Raw genomic sequence first — 16,711 nt, forward strand, 5'->3', positions numbered from 1 at the left:
GATGGGGTACGAGGGGGAGGCGGGGCATTAGTGGAAGTTTGAGAAGTCAGTGTTCATGCCATCAGGTTGGAGGCTACCCAGACGGAATATAAGGAGTTGAATGCCATCAGGTTGGTGGCTATCATGGTGATCTGCCTCAATGACTATTCTCCAGTTGCACTGACATTAGCAGTAATGAAGTGTTTTCAGAAGTTGGTCAAAGTTTAAGGTAAACTTTATTATCAGAGTAGATGCTGTGTACATCACCACATGCAACCCTAAGATTCACTTTTCTGCAGGCGTACTCAGGAAGAGTAGAATAGGAACTATAACAGAGTCAATGAAAGATCAACCAGAGTGCAGGAGACAACAAACCGTGCAAGTGCAAATATAAATAAATAGCAATAAATAATGAGAGTATAAGATGACAAGATAAAGAGTCCTTGCAGTGAGATCATCTCAATGGATGAGCAGGTGAGTGCGGTTATCCCCTTCTGTTCAAGAGCCTGATGGTTGAGGGGTAGTAACTGTTCCTGAACCTGGTGGTGTGAGTCCTGAGGCTCCTGTACCTTCTATCTGGTGGCAGCAGCAAGCACGGCCTGGGTAGTGAAGATCCTTGACGATGGATGCTGCATACCTACGACAGCATTTCATGCAGATGTCCTCGATGGTTGGGAGAGCTTTACAAGTGATGTACTGGGCTGACTCCAGCACCTTTTGTAGGATTTTCCATTCAAAGGAATTGGTGTTTCCATACAAGGCCCTGTCAATATACTCTACACTACACATATATAGGATTTTTTCAAAGTTTTTGACATCATGCCAAATCTCAGCAGACTCTTAGGGAAGTAGAAGTGCTGACATACTTTCTTCGTGATTTCATTTACGTGCTGGGTCTAGGACAGGTTCTCTGAAATGGTAACACTGAGGAATTTAAAGTTGTTGACCCACCTCTGATCCTCCAATGAGAACTAGCTCACGGACCTCCGGTTTACGTCTCCTGAAGTCTACAATCAGTTTCTTGGTTTTGCTGACACTGAGTGACAGGTTGTTGTTGTGACACCACTCAGGTAAATTTTCAATCTCCCTCCTGAATGCTGCTTCAGCAATACTTTCAATACAGCACACAACAGTAGTGTCATCAACAAACTGGTATTGGAGTTGTACTTAGCCACACAGTCAAAGGTGTAAAGAGTTGTGGTGTACCTGTGCCGATGATTAGACTTATCAGCTCCTGCCTGAGAAGTGACTTACATCTGCTCCAGTTTGCCTACTGGGGCAACAGGTCCACAACAGACGCCACCTCACTGGCTCTTCACTCAACCCTGGATCATCTGGACAGCAAAGGTACATACATCAGGATGCTGTTCCTCGACTACAGCTCAGCATTCCCTCAAAACTAGTCAATAAGTTCCAAGACCTTTGCCTCAAAACCTCCTTGTGCAACTAGATCCTCGATTTCTCATTTACAGAGCCCAGTCAGTTCAGATTGGCAGCAAATCTCCATCATCAGCACAGCTGCATCACAAGGTGCTGTCCCCTGCTCAGTCTCCAGCTCTACTCGTTTTGCACTTATGACTGTGAGGCTGGGGCCCAGATGCAAGTGCAAGTTCAAAGAAAGCATGGGGGTACCTCCACTCCCTTAGGAGATGTTTGGAGATTGGGCATGACGTCTAAGACTCGTAAAAATGTTTTTTATTTGTGTGGTGGGGAGTTAATCGATTGGCTGCCTCACAGCCCGATACAGAAACACCAATGCCCTCGAACGGAAAATCTTATGAAAAGTAGTGGACACGGCCCAGTCCTAAAGCCCTCCCCACCATCCAACACATCTGTGTGAAATACTGTTGCAGGAAAGCAGAATCTATCGTCAGGCATCCCCACCCCTCATCATCCAGGACATGCTCTCTTCTCACTGTTGCCATCAGGAGAAAAATACAAGAGCCTCAGGACTTCCAGCACCAGGTTCAGGAAGTTATTACCCTTCAACTGTCAGGCTCTTAAACCAGAGGGGATAACTTCACTTGCCTCATTCTGGAAATACTCCCACAATCTAATCACTTTCAAGGACTCTTCATCTCATGCTCTCGATATTCATTGCTCATTTATTATTATAATTTCCTATTTTTGTACTTGCACAGTTTGTTGCGTCCCACAGTCAGGTTGTATGCCCAAGTTGGGGGATCTTTCATTGATTCTGTTATTGTTATTATTCTATAGATTTACTGAGTATGCCCACAAGAAAATGAATTTCAGGGTTGTATATGGTGACATAGATGTACTTTGATAATAAAATTTACTTTGAACCTTCTTCCTCAGTGTAATTATAATTTTACTATGTATTGCTGCCACAAAACAACAAATTTCATGACAGTTAAAGAGTTCGAGGAGATCCGGTATGTATCTAGTACCAAAGACTGTCGCACATTTCTGCTGATTTACAGTGGAGAGCTTTCTGAATGGTTTCACCACCAGCTGGTAGAGAATTTCCAATGCAGAGGATTGAAAAAAAATCAACTGCAGAAGGTTGCAGACAGGGACAGCTCGGTCTCTGGCACAAGCTTCCCCACCATCCAGGACACCTTCAAAAGGCAGCACCTCTGGAAGGCTCCATTCATCATTAAGGGCCTTCACCATCCAGGACAATACCCCTTCTCATTACTACCATGGAGGAGGCAGAGGGACATGCTGTTTCAGGAACTGATTCTTCCCTGCTACCAACAAACTTCTGAATGGACAACGAACCCATCAACACTACCTCAGCATTCTGCTCTTTTTTTTGCATTATGTATTTACTATGTTTCTTATTGTAACAGACAGGGTGGAAGTGAAAGGTTTATGGTGAACGTGAGGGGCAAGTTCTTCACTCAGAGGGTCCTGAGAGTGTGGAATGAGCTGCCAGTGCAAGTGGTGCATGCGAGCTCAATTCCGACGTTTAAGAGAAGTTTGGATAGGTACATGGGTGGTAGGGGTATGGAGGGCGATGGTCCTGGTGCAGGTATGTGGGAGCTGGCAGATTAAATTGTTTGGCATGGACTAGATGGACCGAAGGGCCTGCTTCTGTGCTGTTCTTTTCTATGACCCGATGACAGCGATTTCTTAATCTATCACACTACAAAACCACTGCAAAAGCCTGGTCTTGATTCTCACGGATGGGCAGCGTCAGCCCGTACCGGCTCATTTTCACCTCTGAAACCACCGTTAAGGAGGGCCGTGGAAGCTTAACCATTCAAGTCCGGAAGCAACCAAATTTTGGTTAGATGTTGGCTTCTGTGCAGAGGCGAAGACAAAACGTGAGTTTATTGAAAGAACGACTCTTGCACACTGGAATCATTACTTACTAAAGCAGAAAATACTTCTTGCTCTTCCTATTCGTGGGATTTACATTCGCTTCACAATACAAGACTCGGTGTAAAGGAGAACAAATGGAAATATGCAGGTGGCCCTGCCATAAAATCATCCCCAGTCGCGGTGGCATGAAGGGGACAAACACATTTCCTTACTGATTTGACACTTCTGACAAACAGTTTTGGAGTAATCCCAGACTTTGGTCAAATTGCGGCAGCCCAGCGCATGACAAACAACGACGCCAAGGTTATACAGCCCAGTGGCTCAGCCCCCGCCCCTCGCTGATTGGACAGTGCGGGGAAAGTATTTGATTGACAGTCCTTGTCGGGGCTCCTGGTTACAATCACCTTGGAAACCGCCGTAGCGGCGCCAGCGCTGGCTCTCATGAATGGGTGACGTCACGGGACTGGCGCCAGGGAGTCTGGAACTGAATCTGCTGATTGCTCCCTGTTCCTGCCAATTCATCACCTGTCAAAACTAGCCCTGTTTGCCTTGAGAAAACGAATCTACCTAGATCAACACAGCTGGCAAGAACAGCCAGATGTGTAAAGATCACTTTTCGGTCCTAAAAAAAAGTTTTGACAAAATGTGTGCAAAAGTTGAAACATTGCAAGCTTCGTAACGTTCATAAACTACAAAATGTTAATCTTTTTTAAAAATTGTAAACTTGTTTTTTTTAATATTAGAAATTGGAATAACAGAGTATGTATTAAAAGTTTGAGACCAAGTTTAGGCATGTTACGCTTTTGAAGACTTTCTATACAAATCATAGAGCAACGAAAGAATATCAGGCATGTGAAATATATACATGCAAATTGAAAGCGAATTTTAGGCGCCAGTAAATTTGCAGATTAAAACGGTTTGGAATGATGCAAAAAGACGTTTTTAAAACAACTGTTGCTTTGCACAGCTGTGTCAAACCGCCACTTGTATTAGTCACAACGAGAATTTTTACAGCAAACGGTCTTTGTGAGTTTTTAAGACTTTTTTTAAGAAGGAAGTGTAGGACAGGAGCTAACTGCACGGATGGCAGTTGACAGAATTAATGAAGAATGAGACTCAAGAGATTCTGTATAAAAATGCTTGGATCCGGATGAAAAAAAATTAAACAAAAATCTTGAATAATGGAGACAATGACACCTAGAAATAACCGGTTACTTTTTTTTAAAGTAACAGCCCCGAAACGTCTTGACAAATAAATGAACTCGATAGTTATGAATCAGTGTTTTTTCTTTCTCTAGCTGCTGACAATAGCTAGTCTCTTTTCGTAATTGGAAAAAGACATTCTAGCGGGAGTATTGCTATATCTCTAAAAGGCTGTTGAAAATATAAATTGACAATCATCTGTTTTCAAACTGATTATTCTCTCCTGCGTTCTGATACTCAAAAAGCTGTGAAGGAATTCGCACCGTAAGTGCCGGCTTGTTCCACTACTCCTCCCGCTCCACGAAACCCCCAGTTGTCCGGCTGTTGTCTCTCCTTCCACCGGCGGCGCTGCTCATCCGTTCCGAGCTGTCCTATGGGCCGCGCCGTTTCTGAACCATTGCCGCTCATCTTTCCAAAGGCAGGTTCTCACTGGGCGCCGAGAGAAGGTGAACTGACGTCGCCTTTCCGTGCAAATGACGGGGGGTGTGGCTGCAACTCGACTGACATAAATAGAGGGAAGTCCAAAACATAGCTGGCATTACTGCTTTTATCATTTGCGAGAACACAAAGGCTGCGCTTTACAGGACCGTTGTCCAAAACGAGGATCTTTTTAAAAAAAATATATATACATTTATAGTCACAAGCAATCCTCAAGCGGGATTTTGAGGGAGGAAGAGATGAAAGCTATCAGCCCCATGCGATCAGTGAGAAGCTGTCACGAGGCCGTGTGCTGCTTGTCTGATCAGAGTTTGGCGATCTCACGGGGTAAGAACCCGATGGAAGACTCCATCACCTTGTTGTACGACATGAACGACTGCTACTGTAAACTGATGGAGCTGGTCCCTAGCATTCCCCAGAACAGAAAAGTCAGCAAAATGGAAATCCTTCAGCACGTTATCGATTATATATTTGACCTACAGATTGCATTAGAAAGCCAGCAAAAGGATCCCGAGAACACCGCATCGAGCAGCTCCCTACTAACCTTGCAGGTAATCCACTCACCTGACTCTTTACGGATTATGAAAGTATGTTTTCGCGCTTTTTTGTTGAAACAAAGTTCCTGTAGCTTCTCTGTTAACATCTCTCCTCTCCCACTTTCAGCGATCGGAACTGTCTAGTGAAGGAGAGAGTCTGACCTTGTGTCACTGATAAAAGCCACGGTGAGTTACTGTATAAAGGTTGTAGAAGTATCATTAGTAATTAGCAGTTGGATGCAGGAACATGTAGCCAGTACTATCACTGGAAACTGTTAATTTAATTCGAACGTTTAGAATGTCTACAGTAGTACAATATTAATGTTACATTATAAAGATGTGTAGTGGAGATATGAATATGGGTATAGTTGGATTTTTGAATTTAAAAAATTGCAAGATTTTTAAATAATTTATGATTAAGTCTTAATAACTTTATAATTTTAAAGTCTTGAGAATCAATAAACTCTTGCAAAAATGATTTCATGAATGAATGTGGGAAAATCGAACTCGGCAGAAAGAGTTATGTATAGAACTAGAGGTTTTTTTTGGAAAATATTTAATAGCTGGGACGTGTTTAGCAACAGGAAGGGAGTTGTATCGTTTGTATCCTCCTTGCTGAGCTCGGATGCTGAAGAGCTGCAGATGTGCATCGAGATATTACCCCCACCCGCAGGAAGGCGCCACCAAACATTCGTATTGTTGTTGCTCTTTCTGGTCTGGGTAATTGTAGCAGCATCTGTGAAGACTTAGGGGCAGTGAACAGTGCCAGTTAGGAAACTGCGTGTCGAGGAGAGAGGCTTATGTGTGTGTTGGTGTGTTTAAGCCGGGTTTCTTTTCTTCTCACCCCCCGCCCCTCCCGTGCTGATGGTTTATCGTCCGGGGCTGTGCGGGGGTTCCTGCCTGGTGCCAATGTGTCTGGCCCGGCTCTCGCAATCTCACTGACTGACACGCCTCTCTCCCATTCATTGCTGCAGGTGTGCATTCAACTCGCCGCTCTCGCATCGCTCCGAGTGTCCTGCCAGCGAATCAAGCGTCAAGACCTCACACCCCCTCCCCACCCTTCCCGTTTCCACTTCCAACGATGTCTTGAACATTTCAACCATTTCAAGGACAAATCGTGTGTTTTTTTAAAAAAAGGAACGAGCCTGTACATATCTGGGGAACGCTTTCGGTTTGGCACCCAGAGTACTCTATTTTAACACCTCGCATTTTATCTTAAGGACCAAAGAATTTTAATGAAGTCATCTTGATTTCTTGAAAGATATTTTTAGAAATTAATGGAGAAATTATGTGATTCATGTTTAATCTTTTGGAAGGTGCTGGTTGATTGGAACTTGATGAAAAGCAACAAAAAGTTTAGTTGAGAATTTTTTTGAGGGGACCAAACGGTGAGGATTTGGCTGGACTGGAACTCAATATTAGAATGGCTAGTGTATTCACAATTCCAGATTAATCAGAGCTCTGACAGTGTTCAAGCCTCAAGCTCTGTTTTTGCTCAGAACTTTCTGTGACATAGATAACCAGAATTTGTGCCCCAATACAGTGTAGGGTGCAGTTTCACATAGCATGGATCACCCTCTTGCAGAGTGAGTAGATGCATTTCGGACTCTCTGGTGGGGCTATTGCCTTCAAAGGTACAGAGTCCTGGAGAAGTACAGCATGGAAACAGGCCTTTCAGCCCATCTAATCCATGCCGACCACAGCATTGTCCCTGCTAGTTGGTCTGTTTTTTGTAGGGACTAAGACCCTCCAAGTCCCCTCCCCGTCATGTACTTATCCAAATACCTCTTTAGTGTTGCAATGGTCTGTGCCACATCACTTCTGGCAATCCATTCCTGGTACTCGCTACTTCATTGGCCACTCACTCCTGAGTTACTGATGGATGAAGTTCTCTTGACTCCAGTGAGAGAACTACTACTTCCTGGTGTGTGAGGGGAACATCTGAGCAGGTTGCATGTGGGAACAGTAACAATTTACAACAGTGTAGGGGACTATTGCTGGATCTACTAATTAGGACTACTCTTTTACCCTTAAAAGTTTAAATAGAGCGACCAATTAAGGCCATAAGGTATAGGAGCAGAATCAGGCCATTTGGCCCATCAAGTCTGCTCCACCATTTCATCATGGTTGATTCATTTTCCCTGTCGGCTCCAAGTGCAGTATCAGGATTTTAAGACATGCCCAAATTTCAACATGTGGACCCAAGGATTCTCCAGTTAAGCCTGTAGCACGGTTTGGGAATAGTCAGATCAGGAAATCTCCTGATTTCTTAACACTTGTGATGACTACCACTTCGCAATTCAAACTTGTGCATGCAGTACTGCAGTGTTCTAAATATTTTTTTAAACAAATCCCAAACATAATTGCTGTTGGAAGTTTTGAAACATGTCTGTACTGGGAGGAGGAATCTTATGTCCATTCTAGTGGAAGTGCACAAATCTTGGAGAAGAGCTTCAAGTAGATGCTGTATCACTGATCTGTAGAAAGGGGAGTGAAGTTCCCCAACTTTTGCGAACTCTATACTAGAGTATCTTTTGTATATTTGTGGGGAGAAATTTTCCTGCAAACATGTATTTCTTCTGATGTTTTTAAAAAACTTTTTATAAAAGTTTATGGAAATGTAAATTTTATACATAATAAAAATACATTTATAAACATGTCAGTTATTGAGTGGAAACTGTGAGAGGCATGATAGTGTGTGAGAGGAACAACTGACAGTGCAACTTCTTTCTTGAAGCAAAGAGATGGAAATTAATTCTATAACACGTGAGAATTACTGCAAAGGTGGGTAAACCTGATGAAACAAGGTTTTTTCACCTGGAAGTTCCCAAATAAGTTAAAATTCACAATGTTTAGGAATCAAAGTTCAAAATAAATTTATTGTCAAAAGTACATATATATATATATATATAATCACCATGTACAACTTTGAGGGCAATTTTCTTGTGGGCATTCACAATAGAAGAGAAACAATAGAGTTAAGGAAAAACCACACCAGACAGGATGGACAACCAACCAGTGTGCAAAATACAACAATTGCAAATAGCCGGCAAAAAGAAAAATAACAAATAAGCAATAAATACTGAGAATATGAGATGATGACTCCTTGAAAGTGAATCTATGCATTGTGGGAATAGTTGAGTGATGTTTCCCCTCGAGTTTGAGCTTGATGGACAATAACTGTTATTGAATCTTGGTGGTATGAGTCCTGAGGCTCCTGAACCTGGAGCAATGGAGAACTTCTTCACAAAGGTGACCTCGTACTACCGCATTTTTTTTTGATGATTTACTCACCCACCCCATCTAAAATTAACAACATAGGAGATCCTGTAATATATCAGCTACTTGGGAAACTGGTAAGACATTCAAACTCTCAAAAGACCCCTTGAAATATTAACAGACTTTCAGAAACTCTATAAAACATTAATGGTTCCCCAGCATGCCATAAATAATAAACTAGCAACACTGTAAAATGTTATACACTCCCCACAGCAAACCTATTAAGTATTAACTTATCAACTGTATTAACCTACCTACCCAGTAGTTTTATAAAATGTTAATATACTGCCAGAAACTTCATAATATATTAGCAGACTCCCAGTATCTGGAAAATACTCCCACACCCTTAGTTCGTAAAGTATTAACACATTCTGTTAAATATCCTTCCAGCAACTTGGTTAATATTTTAAAGCTTTGAGTGTGTTAATAATTTAACAAACTCAGCCCATGTAATACAAAATTCCAGTGACTCCATAAAAGACTGACTGAGTTCCAGAGATTACAAGTAACGTTACAAGGGGCGCCACTGTCACGTAGCTGTAAGTGCAGTGCTATTACAGCTTGGGGCATCAGAGTTCAGAGTTCAATTGGGGTGTGCTTTGTAAGCAAATTTGTACATTCCTTCCAGTGGGTTTCCTCCGGGTGCTCTGGTTTCCTCTCACTGTTCAAAGACGTACTTGCTAGGTTAAAATGTTATTGTAAATTGCCCCGTGATTGGCCTAGGGTTAATTCAGCACGTTGATGGGCAGCGCGGCTCGAAGCGCCAGAGGGCCTACTCTACGCTGCATCGCAAAGTAAAATAAAACTGTGCCAGGAGCCCCCAAAATATGAAAGACCACCAATTCCGTAGAATACCCTCAGAAAAGCTGAAGAATATTAACTCTTAAGAAATGACACACAAAATATTTCACTCCACCAGAACCGATACATTTCTTGCTATTCGTAAGAACTGTAGGTTAGCACACTCCCAGAGGTTCCACCAATTTACACACTCAGAAAGTCCATAGAATATGAATGTTACCCGAGGCTCCACAAAATATTAGGGAAAAAAATCCCATAGGAGTTCATTATAAATTCCCACTCTAAAAATATTGAAAACCCCCAGGAATCCATAACAAAATCCCAACAATCCCGTAAAATATTAGAACACTCTCAAAGACGCCATGAAATCTAAACAGATTTCCACTTACTCCTGGCGTATTAATGCACTCCCAGGAAGTTTATAGAATATTAACACAGTCTAAGCGAATCCCCCAGATGTGATATAAACGCACTGCAAGAGACTCCATAAAACACTGAAGCGTTCCAGAGAGCCCATGGAAAATTATCACATACCTAGAGGTTGCATAACATACCAAAGTATTCTCAGTTACTCTGTAATATTTTAGTACTTCCCAAGAAATCTCATAGAATATTAGCAGTCCCAGAGCATCTGTAATAGTACACCAACAGCAGCTCTCAAAGTGGGAACAATCTCCCAGGAGTCCCATTAAATATTAGCAAACTCTCAGATATCTCATAAAATATTCGCACATTCCAGAATGCTGTAAAATATTACATAAGCCCTAATAAATAGCAGTACATAATACACTCTGTAAAATATTAACTCATTCCCAGCAATTACATAAATATGAACAAACTGGCAGGCATTCTCTGGCTCCTGCGGATCCTACAATGTATTAACAAACCAAGAATATTGCTAATGAGATTGTAATTCATTAACATCCGCAGAGGTCCCATCTAACATTAGCTCACTCTCAAAACCTGTGAAGTATTAGATACAAAAAAATCCAATGACTTCATAAAATAAATTTATCCAGTAGGTTAATAAAATACGAACATACACCGTGTCATTCCATAACCATTAACAAAATCCCAGATGTTCAGAAATATTTTAATTTTCATCCAGAAAGCTTGTAAATTATTAACACAGTTTCAGTGATTCCATAAGTACAAACACAATCCCAATAGTCATTAAATTTTAACACACTCCCAGAGATGTTGTCAAATATTAACACACTCCCAGTAATCCAATCAAATGCCAGTACACTCCCAGTGATTGCATAAAATATAAACATACCACCATGACTCCATAAAAAATTAACACAATTCCAGATATCCCATCAAAATATTTCCAATCTCTCATCAGCTGAGGAAAATATGAACAAATTTGCAGAGATTCTGTCAAACATTAAAGGGCATTCAGAGAGCTTATAAAATATTAACAATTTGCCACCCATTCTAAAAATTACTAATAGAGTTTCAACATCCCACAAGTATAAATACGCCCCCAATAGCTCTCTAAAAAATTAACGGTATTGAAGGGATTCTGTAAAAAATCCCTGGGAGTAGATTAAAAATATTAATGCATTCCCAGAGATTCCAAGAAATGATAACTTTTCCAAAGATCCCATAAAATATGAACACATTTCTAGGGGTCCATAAAATATTAGTACATTTCCAGACAACCCATAAAATATTTACACACTCCCAGAGAAGCTGTAAAATATTAATACTGTCCCAGTAATCCCATAAAATATGAATACTTCTACAACTCTTTAAAATATTAACACACTGCCAGATACACAATAAAGTATTATCACATTCCTGGCTACAATATTAAATATCAACAAGATCCCAATGAATCGGCAAGGCATTGACAAACTTCCCCAGAGACCATTAAATATTTAAACACTTCCAGAATTTCCATGAAACATTTCAAACTTCCCATTGCATGTGACGTCGTGTGATTCGTGTGAACAAAGTCTTCAGATAGACACAATTAGTAGATATGAAAAGTTGTCTTGTTATTTAATATACACACTCACAAATAAGCTGACAGCCTTTTGGAGTTATGAGAGAGTCCCTTTCGGAGCAAGAGGTCTGCTTGACCCAACAGCACATGGCATTTTATATGCTAAAGATCAAAGAAAAGTTCAGGACAATTCCATATTTACAATGCTTCCTTTTAACTACACACCACCCTCACACCCCCTCTTTGCACCTGTGCCACAGACACTTAAATACACACACAAATAACACATTTACATCAGCGTTATCCAGCCTTCCAATTAACTTGGTTCACGGTTCTTAGGAACCCATTGTTCAGAGCTCTGTTTTAGATTTAATCCACAGTTCAAATTCGCATCTGAAGACTGGTAGCTGAAGTCAGTCGCTGAAATTATTTGCTGTATGTGCTAACCCCAAAAAATACTCTAACCTCACGCAAAAGATTTCACCAAATTAAACTGGACAACAAAGGTTTTGCTTCCTGAATACTTTTGGGCGCATCTTACAGATGCTGGGCTGTTGACAATGAAAATCACCATGAAATTTCTTTTACAGACAGAATTTTTGGAAATTGCCTGTACTTGATATTTTAAATCATAATTCAAGTCGGACTAATTGATGCCAAGATTAAGGAAGGCATTTTTGTTGGTCCACAAATCAAACAGGTTATCAATGACGGGCAATTTGAAGGACCTCTTATGGAATCAGAGAAAATGGCATGGAGGTCTTTCATGGATGTTGATGAAAACGTTCTTGGCAAGTACAGATCACCAAACTACGTGCAGCTGGTTGACAACATGCACCAAGCATACAAAGTCATGAAGTGCAACATGTCACCAAAGATTCATTTTCTGCATTCTCACTTACTTTTCTTGCCTGCAAATCTTGGCGCTGTCAGTGATGAGCATGGTGAAAGGTTTCACCAGGACACTTAAAGTGAGAAGCCTCAGACACTGAGTACAAATAAAAATCATCAACAAAATACCTTTAACTTAGTTGAACTATTGCAAAGCAACACCACTGCTATGCACTAACACACGTTATATTCAATAAAAGTTATTTTGTTTCTGCAAATCCCTACGTGATACAAATTGTCTGAAATTATACTTGTGTTCAATTTCAAGTGGTATATCATAAACAAAGAAAATCCTGAGGAAGCAACACTTTGAAAGGAAATTGGTGTCCACTGTTATCAATGGACTGTTATATATAAGTAGTCTCTGAGATGTCACTAAATCAAGGCATACACCAGATATCACTAAATCATCACCACTCAAAAACTTCTACAGATGTACTGTGGAGAGCATTCTAACTGGCTGCAACATCGTCTAGTATTGGGGGGCAGTGGCTACTGCACAGGATCGAAGTAAGTTGCAGAAAGTTGTAAAATTACTACTACTACTATGTCGGCATCGGGCATGATGACGGACTCTCCATTTCTCCCTCTCCCTCATCAGTGTGTTCAGTCCATCTACATTAGCCGTGCTGCTAATTAGTCAGTTCCATCATGGGTACAAGCCTCTGTAGTATTCAAGATATCTTCAAGGAGAGGTGCTTTAGGAAGGCTGCGTCGATCATTAAGGACCCCATCACTCGGGACATGTCCCCTTCACACTTTTACCATCAGGAAGGAGGTACAGAAGCCTGAAGGCACACATTCCACAATTCAGGAGCAGCTTCTTCCCCCCACCATCTGATTTCTAAATGAATATTGAACCCATGAACACTACCTCACTACATTTTTAATAATTTATTTTCTGTTTTTGCACTACTTATTTTACCTTAATTATTTAACATACATATATATACTTACTGTCATTTAGTTCTTCCTAAATTTATCATGTATTTCATTGTACTGCTGCCCCAAGGTTAACAAATTTCATGACATATGCCGGTGATATTAAACCCGATTCTGATTCTGACCACTCTGGCAGAAATTTAATCCAATACTTGGATGCTTGCAGTGAATTTGAAATATTAACAAACACCATAAAATACCATTGAACCCTTGGACAATACTTCACTTTTTAAAATACACAGTATTTCTGATTTGTACATGTTTTTTAATCTATTCAATATATGTATACTGTAATTGATTTACTTATTGATTTATTATTATTATTTTTTTTCTCTCTTCTATATTATGTTTTGCATTGAACTGCTGCTGCTAACTTAACAAATTTCACATCACATGCTGGTAATAATAAACCTGATGCTGATTCTGATTCCGAGGTTCCAATAAGATATCGGCACACTTCCACAAGCTGATGGTATAGTAACAGATTTCCAGTGATGGCATGAACTATTTTAAAACATCCCAAAGATCACATAAAACAAGATTCCCTCTGATCCCATAACATAAGAACAATGAGACAGCGTACCAAGAAGAAGTAGAGCCGCTGGTGGCCAACTTGAATCTCGATTTAGACAAGACTGGAGAGATGATTGTGGACTTTAGCAACACTCACAACACGCTGGAGGAACTCAGCAGGTCGGGCAGCATCCGTGGAAAAGATCGGTTGACGTTTCGGGCCAGAACCCTTGGTCAGGATTGTGGACTTTAGGAAGGTGCAGGCTTACCACTCCTCACTGCACATACACAGCTGCTCCGTGGAGAGAGTTCGAAGAATCAGCTTTCTGGGAGTGCACAGAATGGATGATATCACCTGGCTCCTCAACACCACCTCTTCAGTCAAGAAAGCACCATATGATTTGTAATTGATTTGTGGTAACGTAACTTTATGCTTCGTGCGTGAGTTATGTGTACTGTGTTGTGCACCTTGGTTCGGAAAGCAATGTTGTTTTGTTTGGTGGTGTACATGTGTATGGTTGAATGACAATACATTTAAAGTTGAACCTCAAGACAAGCCAAGTTTACTGATATTTAACTATCAAACAAGACAATGTTTCTCCAGACCAGGGTGTAAAGCACAGTAGTACACATAACACACAATAACTTAGGAAAATAGGAATTAAATCTATGAATGAATTATGCATAGATAAACAGAGTGAAGTGGATAAATTAAATATTGGGGGGTACAGTACAAATTATCCAGTGACACTTCGAATGCCATGCGGCAGGGAGTTCAGAGGCCTAATGGCCTGAGGGAAGAAGCTGTTTTCCATGCTGACCATCCCTGTTTTTATACATCAGAGTCTCCTGCCCGATGGTACAAAGTCAAAGAAGCATACTGGACAGATGGATGGGATCCTTAATAATAATATAGCCCTGCGTACGCAGTCCCTGATGGATGGTAGGGAGACCCCCTATGATACTCTTGGCCATTCTCACAGTCCTTTGTGAGGAGCTCTGGTCCGATCTTGTGTCCAGTCAGGAGAAAAGAAGATACACAGCATGCCTGTCTTTGAGTCGTGTCTGTGGGTTCATACATCGAGAGGTTACAGTGCAGCTGGATAAAATTCTGCTTACAGCACAGCTGGCGCATTGCATTCAGTGCTGCCTGACTTCCACAGATGCTGCCTGACTGGCTGTGCATGTTTCCTCTTCATTTGTCATTGATCAAGCATCTGTGCATCAGAACTCAGCAGATCATGTAGCAGGTGCTGCTGTTAATGCCAATGTCAACAATAATTCTGATCATTTATTTATTGAGATACCATGCGGAGTAGGCCCTTTGAGCTAAACCACCACAGCAAACCTCCCCCATTTAAACTTAGTCTAATCACAGGGCAATATACAATGACCAGTTAACATACCAGTCTTTGGACTGTGGGAGGAAACCGGGGCACCCGGAGGAAACCCACGCGATCACGGGGAGAACGTACAAACTCCTTACAGGTAATGGAGGGAACTGAACATGGGCCGCTTGTACTGTAGAGCGTTGTGCTAACCACTATGCTACTGTCCCACCGCTTTTCACTCCCAGCAATTAACAGAACAATCAGCCACAGGTATATATTTTGAGTAACTCACACAAATGCTGGAGGTACTCAGTAGGTCTGTCAGCAGCGTCGGATAAAGAGTCGACATTTTGGACTGAGACCCTTCCTCAGGACTTGTACATATTCGCAGCCCAGAAATGTGTTGATCGTTAGAGGCCCAAGCTTCTTTTATGTCTTCTCTTTCTTTTACATGTCGTCTGGGACTGCTGGAGCCTTTCATCTACAGTTTGGAGGCGTGTTTTTGGGCTATTTGACTAATCTGGCATTTTGCTGTCTCTGAGACGGTTTGGGGAGGCAAACAGCCTCGAAGCCTGGTTAGCTTAGAGACGGGCCACGAGCCCATGATCGACTCCATTGTTTTGCCGATATCACCGATTAAAATATCAACGAAGATTGAAGCAGCAAGGCGAGAGAGTGTTCAGCACCTTCGCGCTCACTGCTGCCTGAGGAAGGTGTCCGCGTGTGACGGTCTCGCGTTCTCTCTTGCTTGCTGTTCCGGAGGGAAGGCCTTTACATTCGAATGGTCTCTCTCTCTCTCTCTCTCTCCTTGAAGCTGTTGAAGGGTGGTACCAAACTTCTGGGTCTGCATTTTGTGAATTGGACTGTAATTCCATTGGACTCTTTCAATTGTTGTCTGTTTATAATCCGTGTTTTCACTCGTTCTTTCTTGCTGCCATTTGTGCAATTTGTTTTCTGTGCGTGGGAAGGGTTGACGGGTTGAACGTATTCCATGGTTCTCTTTGTCTGTGGGAAGACAAACCTTGGGGCTGTATACTGAATGCATACTTTGACATTGACTGTACTTTAAACTTTGAGCCTATCAGTCAACATGGTGAGAGAAAACCTTCAGCTCTAAATGAGTGAGAAAAATGGTCAACACCTTTTTATCAAAGTCATCCAAAAACCTGCAGATGCTGGAAATCTAAAACAAAACAAACGATCCTGGAAATACTCCGCAATCAGGCTGAAAAGAGAAGCAGTAAATGTTTTAGGTCAAAGGTCTTTCTTCAGACATTTTGTCAGTTCTGATGTAGAGTTTTTAATATGAAAATTTTACCGTTGCCACGTTCTGGGAATATTTTCATTGCAAATGATATTCAAAGTCAAGAGGGTTAATAAAGTGTTTTACGTAATATCAGGTATCTGTGATACTCAAGCATAAGTTTCAGTATGGCGTCATTTTTGAGGTCACGCGCTCAATCAGCCCAATAATAGCAACGAAGAAATTGCAGAGTAGCCTCACAGTTATTCAAGCAAGGACACAATACCCAGATGATGACTCTAAAGTAATC

General features: G+C 41.3%; 1 protein-coding gene across 1 annotated transcript; it reads left to right on the plus strand.

Annotated features, from left to right (window-relative positions):
* The first annotated feature begins 4,996 nt into the window (after positions 1 to 4,996).
* id3 (inhibitor of DNA binding 3) lies at positions 4,997 to 8,104 on the plus strand. Its single transcript, XM_072247208.1, has 3 exons — positions 4,997 to 5,462; positions 5,575 to 5,633; positions 6,422 to 8,104. Exons 1-2 carry the CDS (start codon positions 5,151 to 5,153, stop codon positions 5,620 to 5,622), a joined length of 360 nt encoding a protein of 119 aa, XP_072103309.1. The 5' UTR covers positions 4,997 to 5,150; the 3' UTR covers positions 5,623 to 5,633; positions 6,422 to 8,104.
* Positions 8,105 to 16,711: the final 8,607 nt, after the last annotated feature.

This window comes from Mobula birostris, chromosome 30 (assembly GCF_030028105.1).
Source record: "Mobula birostris isolate sMobBir1 chromosome 30, sMobBir1.hap1, whole genome shotgun sequence".
In the NCBI taxonomy this organism is placed as follows: Eukaryota; Metazoa; Chordata; class Chondrichthyes; order Myliobatiformes; family Myliobatidae; genus Mobula; species Mobula birostris.